Source organism: Scomber japonicus, chromosome 12 (assembly GCF_027409825.1).
Source record: "Scomber japonicus isolate fScoJap1 chromosome 12, fScoJap1.pri, whole genome shotgun sequence".
In the NCBI taxonomy this organism is placed as follows: Eukaryota; Metazoa; Chordata; class Actinopteri; order Scombriformes; family Scombridae; genus Scomber; species Scomber japonicus.
In genome coordinates this window covers 6,360,063-6,381,550 of record NC_070589.1, presented here as the reverse complement: position 1 = coordinate 6,381,550, position 21,488 = coordinate 6,360,063, and the positions used below count along the sequence as shown (strand labels likewise).

Genomic DNA, 21,488 nt, shown 5'->3' with positions numbered 1-21,488 from the left:
ATCATATTGTGACACAAGTATCGTGATCATATCGTATCGTGGAGCCTCTGGTGATTTCCATCCCTACTAGCTTAGCACAAAGACTGGAAACAGGGAGGAAACTACTAGCCTACTTCAATCAAACATATCATCTGAAGGCAACAAACACTTCCCCAAAATGTCACACTGTTCCTGCTTGTAAAGTTGGTGAGTCGTGTTACTGACCAGCCAGGTTAGCGAGGCGGCTCTTCAGTGGGCTCCTGGATTTCATGTTGCAGGGAGGAGTGCTGCCTGGTGGGTAGGTGAACTTCTGCATGAGTTCTCCTAGAAGAAAGACAAACAGTTTGTCATGTCCACCAACTGTCAAAAGTAATATAGTGTACATCTATCTGTGAAGAGGTGACAGGGCTCCATACAGAGACTTGAAGCTCATCAGGTTAGATGTTCTCTCTGACTTCCTCACCATTCTTAAAGAAGTAGATGGTCTCTGGTCTGGCCTTGGTGGCTGGTAGTGACAGAGCAGCAGTGATGCCTCCTGTCAGACCTGGGAACTCTGAGGTCAGAGGTTTGGGGAAGCCGGGCTCCAGCATCATGTTCTTGTCAAAACGCCAATACTGGTCTCCCTGGTGAGGAAGATGAGGAGGAGAGGTGGAGAAGAAAGGTTGGTGAAATGGTATTTAAGTGTGATCTTTTAGTCGGCAAGTAAAAGGACAGAAAACCAGATCTTATTAAGTTCTAAAATCTAAAAGAGATAGATAGAATTGCTAGTAAAATACCCAAAATGGTATTAATAAAATAATAATAAAACACTGAGTATATTTCCCTGTAATATGGTATAGTGTGGTATAGTATATTATTATTGTAGATATAGTGATAGTACTAGTAGTGGCAGTAATATTTCTACCTTGATGATGTAGGTGTTTCCATGGCAGTTGCTGCGTGTGAACACAGTATCGATAGGGGAGGGGACACCCAGAATGTCTGTGATGCTCTGTGGAGGAGCAGCTGAGCGAGTGACGGGGTCAACTGACCAGAACAGCTCACCTGAAACACACATGGAACTGATACAGCTCACACTGACTCACATTAACATGCACAGATCACACAAACAACTGAACATGGAGACAATATAAGTTGATGTGATACAATATTTACCCCTAGGGCCTGATGGTTTTTGATAAGACACAACACAAACACACTGACCTTTAAATATCAGGATGGTCCCATTGCTGAGAGCTGTCAGTCCATTCATGGGAGCATCACTGCAAAGGTTAATGTCGATAAGGAGGCCTACACACACACACACACACACACACACACACACACAGATTTCTGTCAGAAATGACTGTCCAGTTGCTTATTTGACCTGAGAAAATCAAATCTGTTAAAACACCATTTTAGATGTCATCATTTGAAACTTAAATATATATTTGGTCAAAGTGGGACACACATATATATCCACTGGACTGTTTGTCCTACCTGCTCCTGCTCCTGCTCCTGGTCCCTGAGGACCTCCGTTTGCCAGAGAGGTCCCCAAAGCCTGGGCGACGTCCTCCAGGGTGCTGGGTCTGGGACTGGGGCCTGTAAGACCCAGGAGATCTGCCAACAAAAGCATTAAAACACATTTCCATTCAAGTTCTTTTAACTTTTTAAACATACAGTCAGCAATTCAAACTAGCACACACATATGAAGTTCAAACTGAAATTGAGGTCATCTGTGTTTAAGTCACCTTGAATCGTCCCTGAAGGAGCAGATCCTCCATTAGCAGGTCCTCCATTAGCAGGTGACAGCACTAGGTGGATATTAACAACTGCAGGATCAGAGGGGCTCCCAGGACCAGAGGGGTTCGCAGGATCAAAGGGGCTCCCAGGACCAGTGGGGTTTGCAGCATCAAAGGGGCCTGCAGGAACACCGAACCCCCGAGACTGAGCACTGTGGCTGGGCAGAGAGGAGCCGAACGCAGGGGAGTCTAGAGCACCACCGTGAGAGTAGGGGATGGATTCTGGCAGCTGAGCGATATTACTCATACCTACAGGAGGAATGAAAGAAACATCTTACAGTCATGAGCAAAACAATCTTTGGAGTATAAAGATAAAAAGGAAGGAGACAAAGAAAGAAACACTCCAAACCATTTTTGAGTGGACTGATAGGTGCAGCTGGAGCCTGGGCACCAGTGGTGTCAGTCAGGGGGTTGAAGGGTCCTGCTCCACCTTGACACAGCAGACCCATCATCATCATGAATTACTGATAAACTGACATAATCACAGTTATAGTTTTTCACTTTAGAACAACATACCTGTGGACCACTCCTCGCTCTCACTGTTGGACTTCTTCTTGCCCTTCTTTGATTTACGGTTTCCTGAAGAAGAGGAGAAAACAATGAGAAGAGGATATCGGTTTTATGAAGACAGTGAGCCGGCACTGAAAAAGGAATGCCTCTACAGATATGGTGTAATGAAAGCTAAATTGGCTGTTAAGGGGACATTGAGCTGCTGGTTTGTTGGGTTTTGAGTGTCGGCTGTTAACCTGCACTTGAGGTCTTCAGAGGCTGGAAGCCCCTCTGTTGAGAGATGGGAACACTGGCATCTGTGGACAGAGCGTCAGAGTGTCAATGTGGTACACAGAGAATGAAGACAACTATTCAAATCTATCAAGTCTTCATATATCTTCATGTTTGTTGCCAAGGTATGGTCGGATATGGTGTGTGCTCGTGTGGTTGTGATTGTTGGCCCTTACCGCAATGCAGCTGGTAGTCATGACAACAAGTGTTGAAGCGGGTGCACTGTGCGTCACACTCGCATGTCCGACCGCGCTTAAACGCCTCACCGCAGCGACCCTGGCAGGACAGAACTGAGAGCAACACACAGACCACAAAGAACATTAACATCAAAACTGTCTAAAATTCAAGGCTGCATTAGTTAAATTTGGCCACCAGGGGGCAGAAAAAGTCACAAATTAAGCTCAGAGAATATAGCCCTGAAAAATGATCGGCTCTTAAAGTTGTCATGGCTAAAATATTAGGAATAAGTTGCCTGTTTACAGACACAAAGAAAGAGTATTAGTTGTAGCATTCGGAGTCATGTCTCTGGCAATTTGATGAATATCTCCTTTAAGCTCCAATTTTGTTCTCCACCTACTCTGGTGAAAAACATCTGCTGCTTTTAGCTGCTAGATGTTCTATTTTTCTCATAAGCTTGTTGCTAACATTGCCTGCTTGCTGTTTGGAGCTGCTGGAAACAGGCTTGTTGAGAGAAATAAGACTGAATCATGTAGTAAATATATCTTACAACCAAAACCAGGAGCTAAAAGAAGCTAAAAAAAACTGCCTGGAAAACACGACAAATGTGCTAAAGAACACAAAAGGGTTCCATTATTAAGCCAAAACAATGGGCTAAAAGATGCCAAGTATTTCCATAGAAAATAAAACAAGCTAAAAGACTAGAAATGTTCCACAGAAATTAGAACAATAACCTAAATTGAGACTTCAAATTTCCAACGATAACCAAAACAACAAGCTAAAAGACTAAATAAGTTCCACAGAAACCAAAGACACTCGAAAGCAGCAAAAAAAAAATCCAAAGACTGAAACAATGATGCTACAAATTCTATAGTGACGTGATGCAAAAGTACATTCAAGTCAATTGATGTGATAACAGTAAAAACATTTTTATTAATAGTGTGGGGCATCAAGCTATCATGTGAGTGGTCTTCATACATATTATTTGCTGTGTCGTATTACTTTTTGCTGCTTCCATACCCAGCAAACATATCTATCTCATCTTATTGAGGTTCTTACCGGAGGTGCACACAGCCTCAAAGTCTTGGCAGCATTCATTATGTTGCTGGCAGGTCAGATCACAGTTACACTGCTGGCCTCTGGTGAAAAGCTCACCACAGCGACCCACACAGCTGCCTGAAGGAGCACATTTAAGTTAGACTGTCATATACATTCATATGGCATTAAAGCTTTAGGTACATTATAAGACTATCATATCATAAAAGATTTGTTTGTTGCAGTCGGTGCATTATCAGGTAATATTAATGCAGACTATGTACAATATTGACTATTATAAGGAATCATTACATCATAAGGCAGTATAGGTGTATCATTAGGCAGCATAGAGGATTAAAAGCATTATAAAGCATGGAATATTCTTAGTATTAGTACTATAAATGAAGACTTTCAGTTATTTCTAAGGTTTAATAATGCATTATCATATACATACCTGGATCAGCTGCAGTATAGGTCACGGCACAACCGAGCAGCAGAAGCCACATCTTCATCATCATCCTCATCATCTTTATCCAAGACTCTGTGGAAGCAAGACCGAATGTAAAAGCAACTGAAAGGTGAGTGTTAAGATCAGAGTAGTTAACTTCTCAGTATTTCACTTCTCCTGTTCTTCTTCTCTCTGTCAGTCTGTTGCTCTTATATATATATGAGGCGAAAACACTGAGAAAGGACATTTTTAATTAGCATCACACACACTACACCCACAATCTAATTAAAAACAGCTGAGGTCTATTTAAACTTCCTACACTGACTGTAAATGGACTCCCACACACAATAATCCCCTTAAAGAACAAAGACGGAGAGTAACTAATTACTAATGACTCCAGTTACTTTAATAAGCTTTTATTTATCAGTACAGCAGCTCCTGGTTTCATCCTTTTTTTATTTAATACTTATAATATTTCATGTTTTACTTGTTCAGAGTTATATAGCACCTTTAAAAGTAATAAAGACATTAATTAGGGGGCTTCATTTTTAAATAATAAAAGTACTTCCAGTAAATGTTTGCAGTGTGGGGGTTTTTTTCTCTTGTGAGGTCTGTGGTGATATAACTCCTACCTGCTGTCCTATATGAACACTTTATTCCCTGCTAACCAGCTGCAGGAATGGGCCAACTTGAGCCAGGCAGAGCTGACGTCATGTGGTTTCAGTAGTTTTGCGGTGGAGTTTCAATTGTTCAGCTCGGTCCCTGCGTCATAAAAAGTGTCCACATGTGGGTGAGTGAGGGAACACAGCCAGATAGAGGAAATGAATGAGAGAGGTCAAGCTGGTGAGGGATTTTGTATAATGTAGACAATCTGCTTCATTTGGGATTTAATTCTCTCTTTCTAACATTGAGACAAGTAAAGATAAGAAATCTAAGCACAATCTGGCTGATGCAGAAATATATTTTATTTATTTAATTTTGTAAAAGCAACAAAAACAAAGTGCTAAAGAAAAATATTTCAAAGACCACCCATTCTATGTGATTGCAGGAGTAACACCAGTATATATCATGAACAATCTAATCTAACCTCTACATCCATTATAACATTGTTGGATTTCAATATTTGACTAAATAATCTTCACTTTCTACCTTTTTCCAGAGCGTTCAACCACATCACATGGTCATCATCTGCAGACAGGGTGTGTTCAGTTGTCATGGCTCAGCTGGCAGTGGACAGGTGGTCACATGTGGATCTGAGATGTGAATCAATATACGATGACCTGTAATAAAGGTAACTATAACAGCAGTTAATTAAACGCAACTATAAATGATCAATTATGAATGCATTTGTCATCTGTTCTTTTTCATCAAGTAAGGACCAGCTATATATCTGAGTTGATCCCATCATGCAATACTTTATATTGCACAAGCCTTTATTTATTGATCCTTTCCATGAAACAATGAAAACAGAAATGAACAAGAACTTTAAAGAGATAGATGGCATAAACATTTTTTAAATGAATGACTAACCAGATGCCAGCTGTTGAATATGCTGAGTTATGAATTTATGACTGACATCATCTCATCTGTATCGTTCTCTCTTTATTGTTATTCATTACCCTCTAAAATGCTGAAAGCAAACAAATATATATACTGTTTCTGTATATACTACTATATACACTATGAGTTTTTAAATGCTATTTAAATACTACTAAAGAGTTTTCTCTCAGAATGTGATTCTTGTTCATATACATATGAATTTATGGTTTTCCATTAACTATTTCTTAGTATTATCATTTTAGGGGTATTTAATGCCTTTATTAGATAGCTGACAATAGACATATGTTAAGAAATAAGTGGAGACATGTGACATGCAACAAATGTCCCCTGGCTCATACACACTGGTAAGGTTTATTCTCAGTGCTTAAACTCATAGGCATGAGGGCAACCCATCCCCAACCCCATCCCCAACCATGAACCAATTCAGTTAACATAACACCACAGGTTCAACACAATGAATATGCTGTATTTAATAAAGGTGATGGTGGAGTGATGGACAGGCAAAGTGACTGACTACAATGACAGAAAGACAAAATACATTTAGAGTACTTTTTTCCAAAGCTCTTTGGACAGTTTTTATTTTTGCTGCTCATTTACACACACACACACACACACACACACACACACACACACACACACACACACACAAACACACACACACAAACACACACACACACACACTCACACACCAGTGGCAGCAAGCTACCATGCAAGGTGCTGACTCCACCATCAGGAGACTATCATCATGTATAGAAATATTTTATAATCAATTCAAATTCTACACATAGAAGCTGTGAGGTAAACAGATATATGATGTGAAGTATATCAGAAGCAGGACAATCTGTTAGACATTAGCTTGTTGACACTCTTTCAGTCCGTCTGGTAGAGAGAGAATACGATGTGAATGAGTCAGTGCAACACAACCCACTCTGTTCCCGTACACCTGCTGCTCGCCTCTCACTGCCTGTATGTCACATGTCTCATTTCTAACAGTTTATTAGCAGTGTGATGGACAGGCCTTTAATGAGCCGTCAGAGAGAGCCGCGGTCACAGACACATGTTGCGATTGGTCGTACGGTCTGATTAAAGCGGCTCGTGAAACTTTATTAACACCCCAACATTGTCACCATGTACAGACTGTGGGATGCACGTTGGCGGGCAGTTCACACACACACACACACACACACACACACACACACACACACACACACACACACACACACACACTGTCAGTAGGTGTTGAGAAACAGGAGGCCAGACAGACATTATGAAACTTGTAGTTAAAGAGCAGCTGGCTCTTTAACACAATAGAAAAGAAGAAAGGACATTTCTTCAACCTGACCATGTCATTCTCAGCTCAGTCCTTTTAAAATCAGACAGCACATGTGTGAAATGTGTGTGTAGCTCTGTACAGATGCCATGGGAGTGGACAAGATGTTTGATCCACGTTTACTTTTATAACATTTTATGACTCTTTCTTTCTGGTAATGACGCTGTGATGGGGTTGTGGGTTGCTGACCAGTGTCTGCTGGCATTACATCATCTCTCTGATATCCCTTTATTTGTTGTTTAGTTCATTCAGACTTTAACATCCTCATTTTCAATTTGGACATATTGTGAAATCTGTGTTTTGATTCTTTTTTTTTTTTTTAGTTCCTACATTGAAATGAACTTTTATACTTATTATGCTTATATAATATTAGTCTTAGAATCAGAAATTCAGCCTGAGACAGAGGTTTCCATTAGGAGTTTGTTTATCATATTCATAATGACATGACTAGAGCTGCAATGATTAGTTGATTCATTGTTTGTCCACATAAAATTGACACTAATAATATCATTTTCATTTATTTCCTTTTTTTTTACTAATATTTTTTGTCATTTTTAAAGGATAAATTCCAAACATTACCTGGTTGCAGTTTCTCAAATGTAAGGATTTGAAGCTTTTCTGTGTGGTAGTAGTTAACTGAATATGTTTGGGTTTTTGACTGTTGATTAAATAAATGAGGACATTTGAAGACTAAATAAGACTATTTTACTATTTAACAAACAAAACATTTGACATTTGACGTTTTTGATAAGTTCATAATAGATGAATCGTTCTCAATACTCTAACAGTGATCAATTGAAGGATACCTCTATATTTCCAATATTCTTTAGACTGAGAAGACTTATGAGTTTGATACACGCTCAACCAATAATGATCCTTCTGATTTGTCATATAAATATGAGTGAGCCATCAATGTGTTTATTGATCATTCATACTGTATAGCTGTAACTGAGATTGAGATAGTACTTTGACATTGCTGCTATAGTAATAAATTGCAAATTTCAGGTACACAATGTAATCAATGTAAAAAAAGTGCATATTACCAAGAGTCAGTGAGGTTATAGAAGCATTATGTCATTATAGAGATAATCCTGAGGCTGTATGTATGATTCAACATTAATAAACAAATAAACATTAATAAGCAGTAAACTGAAACTGAATTGTAGGATCTGAATTAGTAAGTAGATAGAGAGTTGAATACAATACATTTTCAGAGCAAATTCATTCAAATATCATAACATTACAATTAGTTCAAATGCACTTTACAGTGACGCATATTTCTGCCTCAGTATCCTGATGACATGCATCTACTACTACTACTACTACTACTACTACTACTACTACTACTACTACTACTACAAAAAGCTAGATATAAACTTGACTTGGACTTTGACTACATGACTACAGACTGTCAGACTGTCTTAAATGATTGTCACGTCACTTTCTAACTGTTTCAAACTGCTGACCTCTAGTGGTCAAAGTCTGTACTTTCTGACAGAATGTTCACTCCCATCACTCCAGATAGATAGATAGATAGATAGATAGATAGATAGATAGATAGATAGATAGATAGATAGATAGATAGATAGATAGATAGATAGATAGATAGATAGATAGATAGATAGAAATGTATTGTCATTGTTAAAAACAACGTAAAAAACTGTTTGGCAGCTTCAGCATGGCAGTGCAATAAAAAAGAAAAACACAGACAAGTTAAATAACACACACATTCATACCTAACAATAATAAATAATACATAGAATAAAATCATCTATTAAATGAATTCCAATAAGAAATATAAATTTGTCTTAATAATATAAATTTGTCTTCCTCATTATACTGACATATGAATAACATTAAAAGTCATAAGATAAGTTCAACTTCATTGATCCAGACCTTCAGATATGTTTTCCTGTCCAGAGAGAATTTCAAATTAAATGTAAATAATACGATTATAATAGTTATGACTGAAATATCTGTCATACTAATTACTACTAGTGTTACTACATTTGACAGAAACAGAAGGAAAGATGTTTAAGAGGGTCTGTCCCTCCCTAACCCTGAACCCTTAGACAATGTTACAACCAAATCTATCTGTCTTTACTTCATACAGTGATGTCACCAGATTAACAACTGTTCAACATTGACCTGCTTTCAGACATGTTTTAACTGTTCATAATTCAATATTTTTTAACTTTGACCAAATAACTTTGATGGAAATCAAAAGACTTGAAAGGAACATTGTCTACAGACCCTCTTAAAGCGTTTTCCTTCTTTTAGACATTTTTTAAATTTCTTTTTCTTTTAGTCATGAAGTCAATTTCACCACAAGAAGTTAAAGTTGGAAGTCAATAAAAATTGGAACGTGTGTGTGTGTGTGTGTGTGTGTGTGTGTGTGTGTGTGTGTGTGTGTGTGTGTGTGTGTGTATAGACTTACCATCACCTGTTGTGTTAGATTGTTTTTAAACCAAGTGTGAACATGTTAGTAAAAGTGTTAAACACAGTACCAAGACACATCTACATGCTGAAAAGGAAGGAGTTCAAACTTGTACACAATAAACATCTATCAAACAGTTCAAACACATACTGTATACTAAAGAAAAAAACAATTCAAACTTATGTATGTCCTGAAAAGCATTGAAAGAGTTATCGAACTTATCTAACTCTTTAGGAAAGCAGTGAAAACATTTTAAACATATCTATATACCTCAGATGTATAAAAGAGTTCAGTATCTATGTCCTGAAAAGCATTGAAAGACTTTTTTTGTTGTTTTTTTAAGTTTAGGAAAGCAGTGAGGTAAATCTTACCTATATACTAAAGAAAAAAAAGTTTCTAAAAACATATCTATATACTAAATATGTATAAAGAGTTCAAACATATCTAAAATAATTGTAAAAGTTAAAGGAAACTTATCTAAGTTCTATCTATAAATTGTTTGGATTTTTTTTTTTTTTTTTTTTTTGGAAAGAGAAAGGAAGAGGGAATAAAATGTTTCCAATATGTTTGGAGTATGTGTGTGTGTGTGTGTGTGTGTGTGTGTGTATGTGTGTGTGTTACATCTCGGGGTCGTAGGGAGAGTGCATCATCCAGGCCATCAACATCTCTGCCACTGTATTAAAAGCAGAGGTGGAGAGTCCACCAGGCTGGGGTCCATAATGGAGGAGTGGGGGCTCCTGGGGGACACTGGGCTGCTGGACCTTTTAGACACACAGAGAGGAGGAGAGGAACAACCTGATGCTGGATTTCCTTTGAAATGGATGGATCATGATCGGAGTGTTTGGAGAGTTTGAACATGCTTACCTCTGGCTGGGCTCTCTCCAGGCTGGCTGGTGGAGCAGAGGTAGAGGGCTGGGGGCCGGTGGGGGTCCTCTCTGACAGGACAGCAGTAGCCCTACGGAGTCTTCTCTGTGGAGGTTCCTCAGAGGCTCTGGAGCTGCTGTCCTGCTCCCTCCTTCTCTTCCTGCTCCCACCAGCCTGTTCATTACACAGATAGACAGATGTATGAGTACTACACTGTTCATCATTAAAGGAACACTAGAAGCCTCTATATCATAGCACACACTTCATGTAACAAGTACAGTCATTACAAGTCATTATGATTGGATTCATTCACTAGTTGAACTAAATAACAACATAACAAGCAACTTATGTTTCATATTAAATGTGATGACTTCAGTCTGCTCTGACTCAATAAGTGAGTATAGAAGAAATACAAACATTAAGGCAACACTTTAGTGAGGTTTTAATGATTTGTAATTAGCATTGTCTGTTGTTAAACCATTTCATACTAAAAAATACTCCATTTTAAACTTAAATTGTCAAAGTTTTAAAAAGAGTTGTATTATTATTGCGTTTTATTTATTTAATTATTTAAAAGGGACATTGCACATTAATGGACACGGGTATCAATAAATACACATGTAAATCCACCAGAGTTTGTACAACTGCTGTTGTCCCCTGGCACGTCACACACACACACACACACACACACACACACACACACACACACACACACACACACACACACAAAACAAGAATACATAACAAGTATAAAGTGTGTGATAATGTAAAGTGCATATCAGAAGTGACAAGTTCATATGAACCTACAGATTTCACACATACACACTTATATTCATACAGTGCAATACATTAAAACAATAACACTACACACACATACAAGATTCACAACGAACCAGTGTAATAAATCAGTACATCATTGTTTGTATTGTGCTGCTCTGTACATGTATGTACTTTCTTGTTGAGTTATGTGCTTTAACATACATATTGTTAAGTCTTGTGCAGTTCCATACATATTTTAATGTTGAGATTGATGTATTTTAAAGGTTTAGGCTATAAAGGCTTAGGCATCTGGCATTAATCCATGTGTTATACTTTTCCTTAAAGGTTAAGTGAACTAAACTGATCATGATGTCAGATATGTGAGGATTTTACAACTGGTCTCTGAGGCAGCAGCCACACATTCAACTTACTGATGATTGAACATAAAGCACGGACCGAGGCGGAACCAAACGCACCAAACGTCGGCACAACGACACATCATGGTCCAGGCTGCACATGAAGACTTGCAGGAGGACAAACACTCAGTGGATCAGCTGCTTGCTGCTCCCAGGAGATGGAGAGAGGACAGTTGAGGAATGACACTTCTTTTAGCAGGAGCAACTTGGCTCTGTGATGTGACTGGCTGCCAGGGCAACAGTGGAGAGGAGGAAGTGTGATCTAGGCAGACTGACATCTTGGACAGCAAGGCTACATCATCACCACTGTTTCTCCAGCAGAGGGAGCTTCATACTTGATGTTCATCCTCTTGAACTGAGGTGTAGCTACGACAGAGCTTTCCTCCCTCCTATATCTTTAAAACTTGACTTGATACTCTTCCGGTCAAATTCAAATAATCACTTTAATGTATGATAACTTAACTAAAACACACTTTCCACTAATATGATCATGTTATCTGATACTGAGTCTGATGCAGCCTTCAGTACATTGTGATCCATGTCGTATGTTCACATTCAGAGGAAACAAAAACAGAATTACGTCTGAAGTGACACAAATAACCCCATAAAACAATTGAGTCATGATTATTTTTTCTATTTATAACTTTTCTGAATGTTTTTTGATTTTGTCTTAATTTCAGGACAGTGTTACCAGTTAAATAGAGGCTCACACAGTGTAATGCATTGGTGTAAAACTGAAGTAACTAATGATTAATAATGATTTCTTTTATTGTTTTAGTAATCTGATTCTTTGTTTTTGTCTTTTTTTGTAACAGTACATTTGTTGAGCATGAATGATCTTTTTCAACATTGGTCCACATTCACACAGACAAGATGTCATCAGTGGTAGAAAGCAACTAAGTTAGTTTTGAGTCAATGTTATTTATATAGTGTCAAATCACAACAGAACTTTTTACATAGAGCAGGTCTAGTTCTCTTTATTCTACAGATACCCAACATTCACCCATGATGAATAAAACTCCCTTTAACGGGAAGATACCTGACTGCATCCAAGATAGCTAAGGTCAAGGGTCAAGTGTTTTACCTGGGTGGTGTTGGCACTGCTCTGGCTGCTGCTTGGCTCTCTCCTCCAGTAGATGTGATCATGGAGGTGAGTGGGCACATCGCACATCTGGAACCATAAATATGCAGTTTAGGGTGAGAGTTTAATTCAACATAACTTGACTGAACTGAACACTTAATAAATGAGTTAATATCTTAAGTACACTGAGGTTTCCTTTCAAGGATAAGGGTTTGCATGTTTTCACTGAAAGAGGTTTTCCTCTCTGTAATCATTCCTCCTGTTCAGACTTGAACATTTGTGAAGCTGTCCTTTAAATAAATTTTAATTTTTTTCTACTTTTCTGCATGTATATACACAACAGCTTTTCTGATTTAGCTGCAATATCACATCAAAGTTAACATTACTACAAAAAAATATTGATCACTTATGAATTGTTCACTAAAGAGATGAATGAGCGTTTATCTTGATTAAATATCAGGCTGAAAGTAGAAACTTTGGCATCTTTAAACCTTCAATTAGCAAATTGTTAGTTGTGCTTCAGCAGTTTACTGAAGGTCTTTAAATGCAGCACTGAGTAAAAAGCTATATTTGATTTTTCTGAAGGATTTTGCACTTTGCTTCATCAGCAATGTATAGCTACATTACATATTTCAATTTAATATTTGCTTTGATGCTTCATTGAATAAACCTGTCTTTGCATGAATATCAGTTGCTGCTGTAGAACATTCTATGTCTCCAGGCTGAAATTCAGTAAAACGGCTTGGGGAAAAAAGTCGTTTAATGATTAGAAACTGGCTAAATTCTCACATTTTCCATGATGAACCAGTCACTGAGGTCACTTAAGGTCAGTGTGTCTTGATATTTCGCTGCTAGCTTGCACAGTTTTTCAGAAATCGTCGAGTGAAAGTTTCTCTCCAAAGTTTCAGAGTGAAATGTTGATTTTAGAAGGCTTTTCTTACATATAGACCTTCCATAGCAACCAGCGTCCTACGTCATCCCTAACATTAAACTGCGTTCATTTACAATGGTTTTAATTAACAGTTTAAATTCAATTAGAGATAATTAATAAGGTTTTGTGGAGGTCCAGTGTATACCCTGCTGTTTTAGTCAGCATCATTTCATTGCCTAGCCCACACAGCAATATTTGGCCTATTTTAGTTCATTTTATGTCAATTTAAGCTTCAGGTGAATTAGAGCACAGTCAATAAACGTGATTAATATTGTTATTTCAACAACAAGCACTAGTTGATAGACTAAAAGACGGGAAAATATATCTCCTTAACATGTAATTAGCATAGCTGTATAAATAGTAGTGTTGTGTTTGCTAACTATAGTATAGGCTACATAATTACAGTTACGCCCTAATGATGTGTTTTGTAACAGAGAAGCTGAGTTCATCTGTTATTTGTTGTGCAAAATGATTTTGGTTAAATATAGAATATTTATTTAAGACGATGACTGCTTCAACTATTCATTTATGGGGGAAAGTAGACTTTTTATGATGAGAATAATATCGATTGCTGTTTATTTATTTTGAACTTATTTTATTTTATTTTTTTACTTCTTATGAGTAAAAATGATTACATTCAAAACATTAAAAAGCACACATTCAACAATTACAATAATTCCAAAACAATTAACCACTATAATGACACACTGAAGAACAGCAAAGCAATTCAAACAGTAGACATTTGTAAATATTTACATATTTTCCTTTAATGCTATTGTTGCTTGTTTACATGGTGCCCTATGCATATAATTGTTATGTCTGTTTTTTTGTTAGTATTATTATTATTATTTTTGTGTTTTTTTGGCGGACTAGTGAAAATGATCGCGGAACTAAAGAGCGCTCGTGTATGTTTCCGACCGGACAGTTTAGAAAACAACCAAATACTGACGTGATTACACAGCACAACTCCACATGTAGTTTTATTGCAGTGTATTGATATTAAACTAGCGTGTCTCTTGTTATCAGCGGAAGAAGAAGCTTTAACACTAAGAGGTGAGTTACTCTCACACTGTCAACTTCATACACGTTTTATGCTCCAAATACACAGTAATGAATGTGTCACTTCAACCTGTCACTGTCTGCTCTGTGTTTGTTTAACATGTACTGACAATGATGGAGGACTAAATCCACAGTCCTTCCTCTGTGTAAAATGTATTTAAAAGTTGATGTGAAGCTGATATGAAGCTTCAGCGTCCAAATGAGTCAAATCTTCATCTTCTATGTTTCAACGTTACAGTGTTTTTAGTAGCAAAGTCTTTTTGTTACTATACTTCCACCACAGCTCAACAGGAAACACTAAGAGGGAATTTGATGGTAAACAGACTGTAAATGTGTCAGATATCACTTGATATGACTAACTCACACTGATGAAGCTCAATAGAAACTGATCATCTACTTTTAAATGACTGTGTGGACACACTGTGGATTTAGTCCTCGATCACTTCCATTGAAAGCACATTATGAATGAGATCTTTTAATAGTCAGTATGAACAGGAGGAATGATTACTGAGAGGGGAAAAAAACTTTTATTGTTCATATGGACACCTGACTGCTGGTTTAAGACATTTTAAGGATGTTTCTCTTATCTGGTTTTACCTGGTGTTGAAATATGACATAAGTAGTGGTACGTTGCCTGTCACCTCACCCTGACTCTGTTAGTATACTGCCTCTTACTCAGTGACATTACTTGATGTGATTACACAGAATATTTTCCCAAATTATTAAGCAATGTAATACAAAACGGGACAGATAAAGTGTTTATTTCAGTAAGAAGGATTATCTGTGGAGGAGGGCTGCATATCTACACTTCTCAAATGAATACATGAGTGTGAAAAATGTATTTTAATGAAGAAAAATGTGAGATACATCCCGTCATCACTGTATGTTTTTCACTTATTAGTCTCACACTGTATTCCACTGACTCACAAAGTGTGCAGTGATACATGAGTTAATTGTGAGGTGTGAAACAGAGCAGATGTAACTGTCATGTCTCTCTGCAGTCATGCTCCTGGTGGATCCCGGTCTTTACATCGGAACTGCGGCCGACCTCAACGACAGTCAGGCGTTGGTCGATGCAGCCGTCACTCACATCCTGTCTGTGGACTCTACAGACCCCGCCTCTCTGCTGCCTGCTGATTGTGGCTTCAGCAGGAAGTGGATCAATGTTTTGGATGAGGTGACCTCTGACCTCCTGAGTCACATGGATGACTGCTTCCTGTTCATTCAGGAGGCGGTGGATGCAGGCCGGGCTGCACTGGTGCACTGGTAAGGGTCAGAGGTCAACGGGATGCTGACTGAAATCATGTAATGACATTAAATTAGTTGATGGCTTATGTCTGTTTTTAATATTAGGTCAGCTGGTTTATTTATCATCACAGCTGTGCCAATCACAGTGAGTCAAAGGCTTAAAGCAGCCAATATCTGTGGAGCCAAGAGTATGCTGCCAGAATAAACCTTTAGAGGTTCATTTAGATTAATTATTTAAAAGCAAATGATCAAATTTGCATTTATAGTTGGGTAACTCACAATAGACCAATTCTAAACTGAATTTATAACACAGCCTTTAACAAAAAAGAAAAAAGAATATAAGGTCATAAACTGAAATAACATCATGACACGAGGCTTTAGAAAGCTTCTCCTCCAAAAGAGAGAGGATGTTATACAGCTGTTCTCACAGGCTGAGCACTGTTCCTCATGACCTCATCCTCATCTGTGATTCTCAACAAAATACCCTACATTTTAAATACAATCATAAGATGATTTTGTAAGTACATAAGTACTTTTGTTTTATTTTCATGATTGATTTTCATTCATTGCTTAATCTTTGTCTTTAAAATGACAAAAAGCTGAAAAATGTTCATGATTATGTCATAGAACTTCAATCTTCAATCATGAGAAAGTGTAACCAGTGAATATTATTGACATGTTTGATTAATATATGATTTTTAAAGTTGAATCGATTTAAAGGTTTTCTACTTAATGCCTCTGTAAACTGTCACTGTTACTGTTTCATCCACCAACACACAGTGACAGGAGCTCTGACAGGCTGGTTCACTGAAGATATTTTGATAAAAACAAAGATATAAATAATCAAATGCTGGCTGAACTCCATGTTTCAGGTTCCTGATGTTGTTCAGCTGCTTCACTGTCACACTGTGATGAGAGCCACAGTTAATGTTATTAACAACAGCTGTTATTTTCCTGATATGATGAGTCAGCATGTCAGTTAGCCAGCTGTTATTTTGTTCAGTTTTATGAGCTTGTTTATCTGCACATATTCTCTCCTAATTACTCTTAAATGTAAACACGCTTATAAACATGTGTCTGAATAGATTATAATAAATGAAATAATTGCATGTAAATAACAGAATAACAGAAGTATCTACAATCATTCTAGTGTAGCACAAGCTAAGTGAATGATGGTAACAGGAAGTGTGAAAATGACCCATATATGGTAAACTGACAGAAAGTGTGTGTGTGTGTGTGTGTGTGTGTGTGTGTGTGTGTGTGTGTGTGTGTGTGTGTGTGTGTGTGTGTGTGTGTGTGTGTGTGTGTGTGTGTGTGTGTGTGTGTGTGTGTCAGTCAGGCTGGTCGGAGTCGCAGTGCCACCATAGTAACTGCTTATCTAATGAAGAGATACCAGCTGGACTTCACTGAGGCTTACAGCAGACTGAAGAGTGTCAAGCAGGATGTACAGTAAGTGTGTGTGTGTGTGTGTTTCCAGTATTGTGCAGTCTATTATATTGTTGTTTCATCATTATCGTACAGGTAACGTGTGCATGTTTCAGGGTCAACAGTGGATTTGAGGAGCAGTTGAGTCTCTATGAGGCCATGCAGTGTGAAGTGGACACCTCCAGTCCACTGTACAAACAATACAGACTGACCAAGATCACTGAGAAATACCCTGGTAACCACACACACACACACACACACACACACACACACACACACACACACACACGATGCTCCTTACATAGATCATTATAATTGCAGTGTTTTCCCATGTTCTGTGTGTGTGTGTGTGTGTGTGCGTGTGTGTGTGTGTGTGTGTGTGTGTGTGTGTGTAGAGTTGCAGCACGTACCCAGGGAGCTGTTTGCCTCTGACCCGGCTCACTCCAGCTCCTCTGAAGTGTCCTATCGCTGCAGGAAGTGCAGGTGAAACATGGCAAAGTTCATACACATGTGTTTAGTGTCGAAAAGGTAAAAGGTGATGACATGTTGATAAAACACCTCAGGGCATTCTGATGTTTCTGAACTGCTTCCACGTTGTTGTCTTTAGCTCACTAGGTCTCATGCTTTATTCTCAGATGAGTTGTATTCAGCTCCAGTCTGTTATTTATAGGTTTGTTCTTGTTACCTGCTGTTAACCTCCTCTCTCTCCTCTGCAGACGAACTCTGTTTCGTGGCTCCAGTATTCTCAGTCACACAGTAGGAGACGGAGCATCAGCCTTTAGTCACAAGAAGTCCCGTAACCTCACTGGTGAGAGGACCAAATACTCACACTCACTGTCACTTAGAGGCAAAAAAAAAACATGTGATCAAATTTACTCATATTTCTGGTAAATCTGCATGAGACAATGTGAAATAATGTGCATTCCCTTCCACTACTCAGTATTATGAGTAATATTAGAATTGGGGTTGGTAGGTTCATAAAGATAAACAGCTGGTGGTGCTAATTCTCCAGTCAGTGGGATTATACAGTAGAAGAAGAAGAAGAAAGCACAACAAAATGATGTAATAAAATGAACAGTCAAAGCTCAAACGATGGAAAAACCATTAAGGAAAACATGATGGAAACATGACATTTCTGTTTGTTCCCAGTTGCTTCACACAGATCCAATGTTTTCATCTCTTCATTGAAAGCTTGAGTAAAGTCAACTTTTCCACCTCAGCCATGCATAAAAATGTTTCTGCAATTACTAAGTGAGACGTTTTGTCATAAAACAAAGTCCTTAGATTTAACATTTACCAGTAATCCATTCAAGTGTGATAGTTTCCATCATTATTACACACACAGCACACGCACACCTTTATCATCCAAGTTGATAAGTTTTATATTGACTTTATTCACATCATGACTCCACTCACCTTCAACCTCAGCAGATGTTTGGATTATCTCAGAACAGCTGTGCACATGACGCATAAAACCTTAAAAATCAACCACACACTGAGGGTGAGGCTTCTCATAATCAATGGTATGCATTGTGTTGTCTCCTAGGAGAAGTGCAGTGTACGTCATACTTCATAGAACCAGTGCAGTGGATGGAACAAGCTTTAATCGGAGTGATGGATGGACAGGTATCACACATATACTTCACTTTTTGTTTCTAAAAGGTCTTTAACCAGGACAGACTAATAAGATATGTGGAGATTATATGTTAAACACACTGCTCTTTTTCTCCCCTCTTCTCTTTTCGTGTGTGTGTGTGTGTGTGTGTGTGTGTGTGTGTGTGTGTGTGTGTGTGTGTGTGTGTGTGTGTGTGTGTGTGTGTGTGTGTAGCTGCTGTGTCCCAAGTGTAGCTCTAAGCTGGGCTCGTTCAACTGGTGTGGGGATCAGTGTTCGTGCGGTCGCTGGGTCACTCCGGCCTTCCAGCTGCACAGAAACAGAGTGGACGAGATCCGACAACTGAACATACAGAAATAACACACACACACACACATAATTGAACACAGACTCTGCAAGCTGAAAAGGAGATACCAGTCAGTAATTAGGATGATGGTAGCATTTTGAAAAAGAGTTGCATTTTTATACTACAGCACATTTTCCAGTGCAAAAGTTCCCTTTAATTCAAACCATGGAAGTGCTCTGTAATTCTCATATATCTTTGTAAATAAAAACATACCTGTAAATATCAAAAGAAGCTGTTCCCATTCATCTGTCCCTAGCACTGAGTAAATAAATCTGTAATTTTACATCTGCAATTTCACTAACATTTCAGTTTGTTTGTTTGTATAATACAAGAAGAGATGTCTTATTGCTCAAGATGGATCACACATGTCAAAATTCTTTCTCCCTTGTGTCTTTATTTTGAACTTCCCATCCAGCATGAAGGGAGCGTTCCTTCCACCTGATAGAGTAGTTTGGTTCAGATTCAGACTGAGATCAGAAGTGATGGATCCAACACAAAGCTCACACAGTGATGAATTACTGACAGCTCTGTTTCTTCTGAAGGCAGATGACGTTACTCAGCCGTAACTCAAATGACATAATAGTTTCTGCAACTGCGGCCCGCAGAAACTCACTGGAAAGTGTCAGTCAGGATAATCAATGGCTAACAAAAAAATTCCACTTGAAGATGTTCTTGTTTTTTGATGTGTAGATTTGTTTAACATCTTGAGGTTCACTGCATTGCTTTGGACAGTAAGAACCATCGTAGCTCATGTGATCTGAGTCTGTCTGAAGATCCAACCAATAACAAATAATGGAAGGAACAAACTACTCACCCTAAAAGGCTTTAAACTCTTTTATAACAGAACATTTAGTCAGTTTTAAAAGGCTTTCATTCCCACACTGGAGGTTTAAGGTAACATATTGTGTCACATTTATAGAGAGAGACATGAAATAGAAAGCAGAGCATTCATTCAGAGCATTGGAATTCTCTAAAGATAAAGATAGGTTAGATATCTCAGATATGCATCAACACTACATATCATATAATAAGACCATCATGGATATATGTGGGCAGGAAAATGCTGAATGCATGATTGTAATGACTTTTACTCACTCTTTCGAATTAAAAAAAGAAATCTCTACACACCTGAGTAGTGGCAGGTGTGTAGGAGGAATATGTAACCAAAAATTGAAAAAAAGCTCCCGAACACTGTCTCACTCACTAGTGTAGTTTTATTAAGGTAGGTAAATATGTAGGTATGTAGAAACTTTATTGATTAAAATAAAATACTATACAGTATGCAATACAACAATCTCTATATACTATATGCAAGACCTCCATCAGCTTCACCCTTTTAGGTTAAAATGAGTATATGGCTACACGGGTACAAAAAAGGATCATTTACAGTATTTCAGTTTAGAGTGAAGTTGCCCTTTAGTTAGTTTTGATCTAATGTGTAGCAGTACATCAATGGGTCAGCTCAAGTTTCTGTTGGCTGACTCAGTGCCAGAATCTGCCACATCTGGACCAAACCAGGACTAACAACATCCTCTGTAAACCAGATGTGAGCTGAGAGAAAATGTTGAGTTTCCTTACATATATATACCGTCACTGTAATAAAGTCATTCACAGACAAAGCCACCAGCGCTGATAACTTTCACTTCCTCTGCTTTGAAGCCCAGTGTGACATCATTTATAGTTACATATAGGCGCCACAAGATGGCACATCAGCACTTGTAAAAACACTGACCTTTCTTTCAGCTGCTTGAGGAGAGATTTTTAACAAATAGGCAGCGCTGGCCCCCTGAACCACTGGAAGGACTTGTAATATGAAGCAGATGCAGGATGTGTTGAGTTTGTTGCAAACAGCAGCTGCAGCATCAACACATGAACAGATGACAGAATATGAAATGGAAAAATGACATATGATTGGACTTTTCTATAAAGTGTTGTATATAAATTCCTGAGACTTGATTTTACTGTGTGGTCATAATATTAAAGATGTGCAGTTTAATAATTAGTTATTCTAATTACACGTTTCAGTCAAACTCAATCAAAGAATATATGCAGTGCAAATATTTATGAGGCTTTTCTATCCATCTCTCTCATTTCACTCTTAATCACAATTGTTATAAACTTAGTCAGATTGAGTCAGCAGCTGGTTGAAGTAAATGTTTATAAAATGTGACTTAAAAAAATTCAACTTTAAAAAATAGATTCATGGCCAAAAAGCCCCCC

General features: G+C 38.0%; 1 protein-coding gene across 1 annotated transcript; it reads left to right on the top strand.

Annotated features, from left to right (window-relative positions):
- The first annotated feature begins 14,548 nt into the window (after nt 1-14,548).
- dusp12 (dual specificity phosphatase 12) lies at nt 14,549-19,471 on the top strand. Its single transcript, XM_053330003.1, has 8 exons — nt 14,549-14,631; nt 15,639-15,903; nt 17,221-17,334; nt 17,427-17,545; nt 17,706-17,793; nt 18,027-18,118; nt 18,857-18,936; nt 19,139-19,471. Exons 2-8 carry the CDS (start codon nt 15,641-15,643, stop codon nt 19,280-19,282), a joined length of 900 nt encoding a protein of 299 aa, XP_053185978.1. The 5' UTR covers nt 14,549-14,631; nt 15,639-15,640; the 3' UTR covers nt 19,283-19,471.
- The last annotated feature ends 2,017 nt before the right edge of the window (nt 19,472-21,488 follow it).